At 31.8% G+C, this 12,450-nt stretch overlaps 1 protein-coding gene across 1 annotated transcript in view; it reads right to left on the bottom strand.

Annotated features, from left to right (window-relative positions):
* Positions 1-128: 128 nt before the first annotated feature.
* The window catches only part of LOC139519082 (b(0,+)-type amino acid transporter 1-like), a 46,512-nt gene continuing 34,190 nt past the window's right edge, over positions 129-12,450 (bottom strand). Inside the window, exons 9-14 of the mRNA XM_071310875.1 lie at positions 7,794-7,917; positions 6,615-6,718; positions 3,773-3,869; positions 2,046-2,195; positions 1,641-1,809; positions 129-356 (exon numbers count right to left, since the gene is read on the bottom strand). Of these exons, the coding sequence (XP_071166976.1) occupies positions 292-356; positions 1,641-1,809; positions 2,046-2,195; positions 3,773-3,869; positions 6,615-6,718; positions 7,794-7,917 (709 nt within the window). The 3' untranslated portion in view covers positions 129-291. The remainder of the gene's footprint in view (positions 357-1,640; positions 1,810-2,045; positions 2,196-3,772; positions 3,870-6,614; positions 6,719-7,793; positions 7,918-12,450) is intronic.

Here is a 12,450-nt window from a genome sequence, read left to right as displayed (position 1 = left end):
TACTTTAGGACTTTCGGTGAATTAGATATATGTTTTAGTATGATATTTTCAAACATACAAATTTGAGTCAAATCGATGAACATTAATTTGACAGCTGACGCCCCTTTTAAATTCAATAAGTTGGATAAACGCTGTGCTCAAAAGTCTTTAATGTGTATTTGCATGACTAATTCACAAAAACATAAACACATTTAAGAAATATACATAAAATAATGAAAGTATGCATTGTATAATGTATAATATATAATAAAAAAAAGTCCATAATCTGCAGGCTGAACAAAAGTGCTGATGTTAAATTGCAATTTCTTGGGTCGGTGCAGATTGCGTCATCATCTGAACAAATGTGTTTATATAATCTACAAAAGTACGAAAAAAAATCACGCAAAAGTCAAAACTTATTTCACATCAGAAAAATTGGAATTCATTAATTTACAGGGTTTTATAAGATTGAGCTCTCCGTCATTGTGTGATTAAGGTTTTCTTATTCAATTATTTTAATAATTTTAACTTTTCACTTTTGTATTTTTTGCTATTATCCATACAATCTTAACAAATTTTTGTTTATACGTGCATCACTACAACTGTTATACAGACAACACTTATACACTACATTGGTATAACACTGATAGAAGGAAAACATTATAAAAGGGAAAATAAGTTGAAATATTAAACAAGGTCACGGTTTTTTCATTTTGTTTAAGGCGTCCCAATAGGTAACAGTCTTGTATTACAACTCCAGTTTCCGGTGCATGTCAAAACATGGATGGAAACAAAAGAGTGCATTTTTTCTGATTTTTTTTCTGTTTTCTGGTGCGGCCTTGTAAAAACAGCAAACAGAAAGTAGAAAAAAAATATGTTGACTTCAGGTTTACGTAACTTTTTATTCTTCGTGACATGACCCAATTTTTTTTCTCGACTAAATCACAATTTCACATGAGTACATACATGATATGAACAGGAACCAAATTTACTATGCAGCATTTTTTATTTTTTTTATTTTCAAAGATCAGCTGTTTTGCATGTAAGCCTATGGAGCAGTCAATTACAAGACTGTAGCTTATATAAGAAATCATATGGATATATACTGATTGAAACATTAGTTTGAGAGAACATAATTTATCTATAAGTTAGTCGTTATTGGTTTTGAACTAGCTGGTAAATAAACTCATCATAGTTACCAAAATTAAAATTTGGTTTTACGCTACACGCACGTTTCGTCAACAAAACTCATCAATGACGCTAGAATCCTAAAATGTTAAAAAGGCCAAATAAAGAACGACGTTGAAAAGTATTCATGACTAAAATTCCTAAATGTTTTGCCAAATACACCCGTACTAACTGTGAGTAATCATATATCTGTTCTTTGTGTCTATTAATTTCATGTTAGTTTTATTGTGGGTACTTCGTGCCGATCTGTTGAGTTAATCTATTTTCAACAGGTATAGGGGAGGAGAGTTATAACGGTCACAGAAATGTTTAACCCCATCATATTCTTTATGTCTGTCCAAATTCAGATTACTGTAAATCAGTGGTTTTCCGTTGCTTCATATACGTTATTCTCGCAATTTATTAAGTTACACCCTGCTGTGTACTCACTGACAAATTAATAACCAACTATTTACATACATAACATAACCTACCCATTCCTGGCAAACCCAATTTGAAGAAAGCAAAAGGAACGTAGAGGATAGCTCCTAATACCAAAAATCCAACTGCATACCAAAATTCAATCTTTACCGGTTCTAGAAACGGTGCTACCACTAAGTATATAGAAAAAGCAAGAACCACGACCGAAACCACTATAGGAACCTGCAACAGTAAAATATAACACTGATATCATACAACTTGGATGATATTGGATATATGATACACGAACTAAAAAAATATAAGTAAACGAATATACAAATAGAAAACACAAAAGTCTCGAGATAAAAGTGAATAATCAAAAGAGCAATTAAAGAATCTCTGTTCTTTAATTCATATAATAATAGAGTTTTTTTTGTTTACATTTTGCAATCAATATGGTACATGTACTTCGAACTTACTTTCAATGGTCTGTCTACATCCTTCATCCTGTATCGGAGCACAATGTGAGCTATCATACCAAGACCATAAAAGAACCACCTTAGAAACCCCAGCATGTTCAGCAGAGACTTGATATCTGAGGGCAATATCAGCGCAAAGGCAAATATACTCTGCAGTAAAAATATCAAAGATGAAATGTTTGGTTATTCTGAAAACGTACTAGTAATTCAAATGGTATTTCATGTACATGTTTTATTTTTATGTATATTCAAACAATGTTTCTATGCATTTTGTTCTTAAATAGACTAGACCGTTGGTTTTCCCGTTTGAATGGTTTTACACTAGTATTTTTGGGCTTTTTATAGCTTGTTGTTCGGTGTAAGCCAAGGCTCCGTGTTGAAGGCCGTACATTGACCTATAATGGTTTACTTTTACAAATTGTTATTTGGATGGAGAGTTGTCTCATTGGCACTCACACCACATCTTCCTATATCTATATATATTGACGGTCAATATTAAAAATCTAGAAAAATACAATGAATTGTATTATTGACCTTTGGACTTTGTTCTCGGTCAATATAATCTATTATGTTCTTACCAAACATGAAAGATACTGATGTCAGGTCATTAAAGATTGCATATTTTGGCGTTAATATTGATTCCCTTATAGGGTCTTTGCATCGGAACTAAACACATTTATTTAAAAACCAGTTGTTGGCATGACACGGGTTATGTTCTTCTCATATATGTTATGATTGTATGATACTAAACCCCTAACGGGAAGGATTGTGCCTGATGTTCATATGATGAAATCATAATCTTTCAGTCAGTTTAATTGAAGTCTGGAGCTGGCATGTCAGTTAACTGCTAGTAGTCTGTTGTTATTTATGTATTATTGTCATTTTTTTTATTTTCTTTGGTTACATCTTCTGACATCAGGCTCGGACTTCTCTTGAACTGAATTTTAATGTGCGTATTGTTATGAGTTTACTTTTCTACATTGGCTAGAGGTATAGGGGGGGGGGGTTGAGATCTCACAAACATGTTTAACCCCGCCGCATTTTTGCGCCTGTCCCAAGTCAGGAGCCTCTGGCCTTTGTTAGTCTTGTATTATTTTAATTTTAGTTTCTTGTGTACAATTTCGAAATTAGTATGGCGTTCATTATCACTGAACTAGTATATATTTGTTTAGGGGCCAGCTGAAGGACGCCTTCGGGTGCGGGAATTTTTCGCTACATTGAAGACCTGTTGGTGACCTTCTGCTGTTGTTTTTTTCTATGGTCGGGTTGTTGTCTCTTTGGCACATTCCCCATTTCCATTCTCTATTTTATTACTCCACTCAGAAAAAAAATCAATATCAATTTTACATTCATCTCTCAAACAATTCATGTTTGCTAAACTGCACATGGCAAACAGTTGTTATTTTTTTCCTCCCTTTTAATCAACGATTCAATAACTTTTCGCTAGTGATGCAGGGTTCAATAAATATCATATGAGGACGTTAAGTCATGCAAATGAAATAAAAAGTCATATAAAATTGTTTTTCCCAATTTTATCGTTTAGTATCGGTATCAGTACCGTTTTTGTCCAACCAGCGCATGCATAATAAGAGTTGAAAACATTATAAAAGCTTATCTATTACTTGATAAAATGGTCCTAAAAATTCTGAAATGCTTGATTCGATTTAATAACGAATTGTCTCATGTTAGGGATACATACCTCTATGTTACAAATGTTCAAAACTTACTATGAGGATAGTTGATGGTACCGGGATATTTGTGTTGACATTAAGGTAACTAAGGCATTCAGGAAACAATTGTACACGTGCTGTTGCAAAAAGTATTCTGAAATTAAATAATAGAAATATTAGCACCAAACTGGCGTAGTTCTTTTTTGTGTTGCAAAAATTGCAGTACCTTTACAAATACAAGATTTAATAAGTGAACTATAAAATTAAATTTGAGAATGGTCTTTTTTTTTTAACATTCATAAATTCTTTATTGCACTCCTTGCTGTTTTAACAAATTACTTAATGTACAGCATTCCATCAAATACCCCTGTTACATACAATTATAACTGATATCCAGGGAGAATATATAGTAAAACTTATCTTATTTTATACATAGTCATGTAATACATTTCTATTTTCTATAATTACTTTATAAATAAACATAATATCAAATAAAATCTTATCGCAGTACTTAAAGATGTTACAGATGCTGTATCGTGAAATTTACGGAGAAAAATCCGTTTTCGGTTCTTTTAATAGAATTTTGAAACATATGAAACAAGTTGAACGTGGTTACTGTTTCTTTTAATTTTTGTTAATACCTTTGGATTGATACAATTCTTTGGAAGTGTTTTGTTAATACTAAAGAATTGTAAGTAAAATATGATTTTTTTTGTTTCTTATAAGCTTTTGTCATGAATTTTGATTTTACAAATTTGACCCAAATTTTGTTACCTGAGAGCAGTCTGTGACCTGTCTGTAACCTTTATATTGTAAACATTAGAATTATCCTTATTATTCTTATATATAATATGTTCCGATAGTTTCACATAAAGAAAGAAAAACACCATTAAACATATGAAAATGTACATCTTTGTTGTACAGAAATGGTAGGATACATGTTGAACATTGTCTAAAAACTATTTATTTTTACTTTTATCCCCCTTTTCTTTTTAAGTTAATTTTATACTTCACTTTCATGCATACATAACTTACATACCTACATACAAGCATTCACACATACATATATTTTCATTCACACATATGCAATAGTTACATACATACATGTTCAAACATATAAAGAAAGATACATTCACATGCATTGTACATATATATGTGTTTTCATACCTTTTTTGTACATAGACACTTATATTATAGTAACATATCTTTTTATGTGTCCCCTTGAAATATTGAAAACAAGTACACAATATTAACATTCTAGAACATACATTCTGGTTTTTTTTTAAAGTTAATTTTGATTATTTCAAGATCTGCAACACTTTCTTTTTTTTAACATTATGTTTATTTCTATATTGGCCGTACAAAATATTTCAGCTGTACTCGAGATTTCATGTTTAAAAGTTTTCACTATGTCTATTTTTTGCCTTATTATTGGATATATAATATGATTTATAGACTGAAAAAACCCATTAAGCTCAGCAAGTGATTGAGTCCAAAATAAGCATCATCATGAATCTTGTATCCTATTACTAGAGAGTGTAGGCTTATAACATGTTTGTCAATACATAATTTGTTAAATATATCTCTCATTGATCTCCAGAAGTTTGTGTTATATGCGCATGTGATGAATAAATGTTTGTAGTTGTCTTGTTCTTTGCAATAAGAACAAAGGCTGTTTTCAGAAATTTTCCATTGAAATAACAGCCCTTTATTTGCCAAGATGTAGTGCATTAATTTCCACCTGAACATCTTAATCTTATTATCTTTTAAGTATTCAAAAGTGAATTTTATAGTGTCTTTTAGTTCACTATTTATATTTCCTTTATGCAATATCTTTTCCCATTTCAAAAAACCAATAGGTGTTTCTGTTTTTATTCGACTTTGCACTATCTTATAAATATCTTTATTTTTAATGCTCAGTATATCCTCGTGGTCTCTTAGTCTATTTTTTTTCTCTGTTAATATTTACTATAGTTTTGAATGATCTCTCAGTTTAAGCTTCTCCTCCCAGTGATTTGGTATGGCTTTTTTAAGTTTTGAAAATTCAGCAATCCAATTTCTTTTGTTTTTTAATTTTAAATTGATAACTTTTTCTGATATTTGTCCTCTATTGTCAATTATGTCATTTATAAATAGAATGTCACTTTCAATCCATTTATCAAAAAACAGACATTGTCCTTTAAATTTTATCAAATTATTGCCCCATATTATTTGCTTTCTGATCTCTAAAATGTTACATATTTTATTATTTTTAGCTTCATTAAGATTTACATGTATCCATGATTTTATCAGTTCTTGATAGAATAGTGGTGCATTGTTCTATATTTTTTTATCAATTAATTTTATGTTTCTTATATTTATCTTGAAAATTAGCAATTTTTTTCCGAAGTTATTCAGGTATAGGCAACACCCACCAGTTACCATTTTCTGATTGTATTATTTTTTTAATCCATTTTATATGTATTGACATTATATAAGACTCCATAACAATCATTTTTAAGCCCCCTTCAGCATAATCTTTTGTTAATATTAACCTCTTTATTTTATCTTTTCTTCCATTCCAAACAAACCTATAAATTATATTGTTAATGATTTGCAATTTATCTTTAGTAATAATACCATTAGTATCAAAATAAGTTAAATTTGGTAGCAGAAGAGCTTTTACAATTAAAATGTTTCCAAGCAATGTTAAATTTCTTTTCGACCATCTGTCTACAAGTTTTGTAATTTTGTCCAAGACTTTTTCTATGTTCAATGCTTGGCATTCCTTATTATCATACCCAAAATAAATACCTAGACTTTTCACTGGTTTATTTGTCCAGTCAAGAATGGTCTTAATCTATTTGAAATACTTTTATCTATTTATCGTTCGAATTCAGAAATAAATTGGTGAACATACCTTCCGACAATCAATCCTGATCCATTCATTGAACCATACACAGAGCAGGCTACAGTGATTGGAATGATAACAACTGCTCCAGGCAAAACATACTCCGCCCACGTCTATATATAAAACACAATGATTTACATACTGAAACTTATCAACATATATTGAAGAAGAAATCATTGCAAATGTAGATAAAGTCCAGGAGTAACTCCATATGTATATACATTCAATTGTAAGAAATTTCAGTGCACTATTTTCTTGAAAAAGTACCGTTCAATTGGGTTTTTATAGTGAATGTTTCGATAGTTTCATACACCGGTAAACTTCAGTCGCCTCTATGCCAGTCGCCATCGCAATTGTGATGTACCGTCTACGCAAGGAGAACCTTTGTTTAAGGCTTTCACGGCAGGTTCCAAATGTGTTGTACCCAGTTCCCGTCAAAACAGTCCGAATGCGACTTTCTATTGAAATATTGCATGTCATACGAACAATGGGTGTCACTAATGAAGCAAGGATCTTATCATTCTAGAGTATATTCTCAGTGTTATGCTGGATTTATGTATTGTTCAATTTTTCGTTTGTCCGCTTGTTTTTTTTCGTGCAATGTTGTCTGTTTTCCTTCGTCCTTAATTAAATTGCCCCTTAGAACATTATCCTCCACTTTTTTTCCTCGAATTCATCACCACTCAGCACACTTTACACAAAGTACACAGACGCTTTTCGCAAACAAATTTGCTAATACCGATTTCTTCACTAAAGGAAGCGATTTGTTTGGTTAACATATTGTCCTTTATTTTTACAGAAGCCTTTGTATCTTGCTAACGTAATACTTTTTACTCGTTGTTCAAAGCCTTGCGGTGACCTGTAATTGTTCAAATCTTTGTTAATAAGACTTTTATAGATATATGTCTCAATGGCTATAACATCTATTTAAATTTGCAGTACTAGTATAACATAAAGGTAAAACACACATCAAAAGTGTCAAAATGTCATTCTACAGGAGTATAATATCATTATAGGGCACACTTATTCGATGGCTATGTATACAGAGGCATATATTCATAGCAACTGATTGTACCAAATACTGTGTACAGTTGAAACATAAAACAGATTTACATGTTTGTACGTTTGTTTATAGCAATTACATTATATGTTTTGCACAAATGCTAGGTAAGTTATGATAATTCATACCGCTGCCACAGCCCATGACGAAACAAACTCCTCCTTGGTTAAAACTGTGAAGTAGGACACATTTACCATGAGGTATACAACAAGTACCAGTAATACGGATGTTATTATACATAATGGCAAGTTTCTGAAATATCAAAAAATGTTTCTACGTAAAAGTGCCTGTACCTGGTGGTAAATTGGTATGCCATCATTTACTTAGTATTGCCTCTGTGACCGAGTGGTCTAAGTAGTTACTACGGTATACGTTATTTTAGCCAGTCAAAACTGAGATTGTGAGTTTCAAGCCTCCTTTGCAGGTGCACTCGAATCCAATCTTGATTGACTAGGATTGTCAGTTTACCTATCGAAGGTCGTTGGTTTTCTCCAGGCACTCCGGCTTCCTCCACCAACTAAACTGATCGCCACTAAATAGCCCAAATAGCGGTGCCTAAAAGTGGCGTTAAAACACAAAAAATCTAAATCAAAATCTTTAACTTAGTTTGTATATCGCTATCAGTAAAAATAAATGTCCGGTACCTTTTTTAAGGTATATTTTAAGGTAAATTTATGTCACGGGTGTCATTCAGTTTAAAAATGAGAGAAATGATCGTGAAAGAATATCAAACGGCGGTCAAGTACTGAGAGACGATCGTGAAAGTTCTGGTAACGGATCGTGAAAGAAATTTAATTGAGAAGACATATGAAAGGTCAATACATATTCTAATTTAATTAATTACACAGACAATCACGACAAAATAAAACTGTATGTCAAAATGGTTCAACGTTATGATCAGTATGTGAGAACATTCAGTATTAAAAGTACATAGTTATTACAAAACAACAAAAGGCAGATTGCCTCTCGACATTTCAATGACATAAAAAATGTAAACAAACATGATTTTTCACAAATTCGACTAGAAAAACTACTTTGATACGAATAAGGACATTCTATTTGAATTAATCAAATGGTTATCATAGTTATTTTGTATAAACATAATCTGAAACTTGGTAAATAAAGAACTATTTACACAAAAAATGATTTTTCGGATCGTGAAAGATCACGTACCGCATTTTTGAAGATCGTGAAAAGGATCAATTCATGAAAAGATATGATGCTACGAAGACGTTCAAATTATTCTTCAATTACATGTATATCATAATTAATTTTTGTTATTGGTATTGAGAAAAGCTATATAGGTCAACATCCTCAATAGGTTTAAGCTTTTCAAAGTATTAATATTTTCAGAAAATGAAATGTAAAATAGTTGGATGATTGTAGGATGAAGCTTTTTATTGTCATGTGAAGTTCTCACTTATCACGAGTTATAGGATACCCACATTTTGTACATTGGATCCTATAAACTACATGCCCGTCAGACAGGATTCACCTGACCCCGAATTTGAGTTATTTCATGGATGAAGATTTATGTTTGTGGTCAAGTCCGTATCGCGGATTCGTTAAGCTTTAGGATAAGTGTCTGTTGTTATGATTGTGAGGTGTACATTTTCGACTTCTGCAAGGTTTGTTGGTTTGTTTAAAAAAACATCGAACTCATTATCATGCATCATTCAGTAATGCTCGTTTTATGTTGTCTAGCTTTTTGGATATATACCTGTATGCTATAGCGCCATGGTTTTTCGTGTATGGTGTACATGTCTGTCTGCATGTTTCATATAATTATGACCATGATGACGACAATTGTATTTGAAATATTGAATGATAGTTAGATGTCTATGTCTGGCTGTCGGTCAGGGTTCATTATACTTTTGACCTTATGTTTCGAATTAATTGACAAAGCAAAACTTTTACATTTGTCAGTTTCTAAGGCACTGTAAGGATCGGAACACATTTTTTTTGTCTACGGGATATTTGTAGATATCTGTATGTCATGGTTCATCTGACCTTGCATGCACTCTTTTTTTAAAACCATTGACAATCATAATTTAAAAAAAGAAGATGTGGTATGATTGCCAAAGAGACACAAGAGACCAAAATGACACAGACGTTAACAACTTACTATAGGTCACCGTACGGCCTTCAACAATGAGCAAAGCCCATACCGCATAGTCAGCTATAAAAGGACCCGATATGACAATGTAAAATAATTCAAACCAGAAAACTAACGGCCTTATTTGTATAAAAAAATGAACGAAAAACACATAAACAAACGACAACCACTGAATTACAGGCTCCTGACTTTGGCACATACATAAATAACTTGGCGGGGTTAGACAAGTTAGCGGGATCCCAACCCTCCCCCTAACCTGAGACAGTGGTATAACAGTACAACATAAGAACAAATTATAAAAATCAATTGAAAAGGCTTAACTCATCAGATGGACAAAAATACATTAAGCGCATTTAGCGCATTTGACACTTCTAGTAAAACCCTTGATATTATAGACGTTCCAAAAGTTAACTATCATAAGTAAAGCAGACGAGACATTACAGCATTTGCGCTCTGGTATTCTATAGTCTGTAGTATATAGTTAAATCAATCAACATCTGCGTTGTATATACAGAACTTAAGAAAGTACTGTTGCACAAAATGTTGGTTATCGTTCAATTTCAAATTACTCATGAAAGATGCTGTTTTGCAGTAATTTTTTGTTTGATGGATATCATTTTGGTTTAAACGTTGCATATCCATATTATTGGCTAAATAGTGTCGGTCTGCCTGAATTGCAGTTGACCGATTCTCAGAGATGAATCTTTCAAATTTATTTAGAGACGTTTTTAGTTGTTGTTTTTTTAACTTTCGAGGTAAAGTGTTGAATAAAAAAAAATAGCTTTTATGTTCATTCTTATCAAAATAGTTACAGGCTTCAACCAGTTGCAGGTTTATTTTAAAAATGGTAAAAGAAATACTGATTTCTGATTACAAGTAATAAGTCTGGTCACGCATTATCTTTCACGATCAAAATAATGCGTTGCCTGATCTCTCACGATCAAGTCTGATGGATATTCAACAAATGCAAGGTTTTCATATACAAATTTATGCTTTTAAGAGAAGAACATACCTTAATTTTACTGTACTATCAGATACACCAAAGATTAAATTTCAAATATATCACGATAAACTGAAATATGACCATTTTGGTACAAAAAAACGTGTTATTTGTAATGATTTCATAGACATGCATTGCACCTTTTTTTTTTTTCATAAAGTACTGCATATTTTCTTTATCTTATTTCACAGTTATGTTGAGGAAGTTAAACCATTTTAATAGACATATTTTTTTGTTCGGATTTGTTCCGCGTTTTGAAAATTGAGCGATTTTTTCAAAGATTCTGACGTACAATTTTCATTAAATGTCTTTCACGATCCGTTACCAGAGCTTTCACGATCGTCTCTCAATACTTGACCGCCGTTAGATATTCTTTCACGACCATTTATCTCGTTAAACCGAATGATACCCGTGTTATGCATTACTGAAAAATTATTACACCAGGGTTTTCGATATCACAAACTAGTCAAAACATTTACTAAATTTGATCATCGGTTTAAGGACATCATTCGAAAATATAGCTCAACATGCTGACTTCTTATACGTTCAGGTATTTCACATCTAATTTTTTATGGAAATATTCTTTATAAAGCACAAAAATGTCAGTATTCAACTCAGAAGCTAACAAAACTTTAAATAGACTTATTAAGAAGGGATAAAGTTGCGATACTGTTGTCAGGTCAATGAAGATTGCATATTTTGGCGTTGATATTGATTCACTAATGGGGTATTTGCATCGGAAATAAACACATTTATTCAAAAACCAGTTGTTGGCATGACACGGGTTATGTTCTTCTCATATATGTTATGATGGTATGATACTAAACCCCTAACGGGAATGATTGTGCCTGATATTCATATACTGAAAAAAAAAGTCTATCAATCAGTTTAATTGAAGTCTGGAGCTGGCATGTAGCTTAACTGCTAGAAGTCTGTTGTTATTTATGTATTTTTTGTCATTTTGTTTATTTTCTTTGGTTACATCTTCTGACATCAGATTCAAACTTCTCTTGAACTGAATTTTGATGTGCGTATTGTTATGCGTTTACTTTTCTACATTGGCTAGAGGTATAGGAGAGGGTTGAGATCTCATAAATATGTTTAACCCCGCCGCATTTATGCGCCTGTCCAAAGTCAGAAGCCTCTGGCCTTTGTTAGTCTTGTATTATTTTAATTTTAGTTTCTTGTATACAATTTGGAGTTTAGTATGGTGTTCATTATCACTGAACTAGTATATATTTGTTTCGAGGCCAGCTGAAGGACGCCTCCAGGTGCGGGAATTTGTAGCTACATTGAAGACGTGTTTTTTCTATGGTCGGGTTGTTGTCTCTTTGACACATTCCCCATTTCCATTTACAATTTTATTATGATACTCATTTTCAATGCAAATGTTTCAAATTGAAAATATATATTAATAGTAAACTATATTCTTTGACTCTCTTTATTCTTTTTATCAGTTTTGTTACAACAAATACACACAAAGTACAATTAGGAAAAAACTAATGAAACAAAATAAGAGTTCGTAAAGCTAGTGCAAAGTCCTATTGCAACTCATACACAATTGTTTTACTAGAATTAGTAAGTTTTTACACTAAATAAAGAAATTTTCTATCTCTCTTTTTTAACTCAATTATTTATATCGGAATTACTGATATATAAAGTTATTTTC

Source organism: Mytilus edulis, chromosome 4 (assembly GCF_963676685.1).
Source record: "Mytilus edulis chromosome 4, xbMytEdul2.2, whole genome shotgun sequence".
NCBI classification, from domain to species: Eukaryota; Metazoa; Mollusca; class Bivalvia; order Mytilida; family Mytilidae; genus Mytilus; species Mytilus edulis.
Note: the sequence above shows the minus strand (reverse complement) of the source record. Positions and strands in the feature narration are given on the sequence as shown.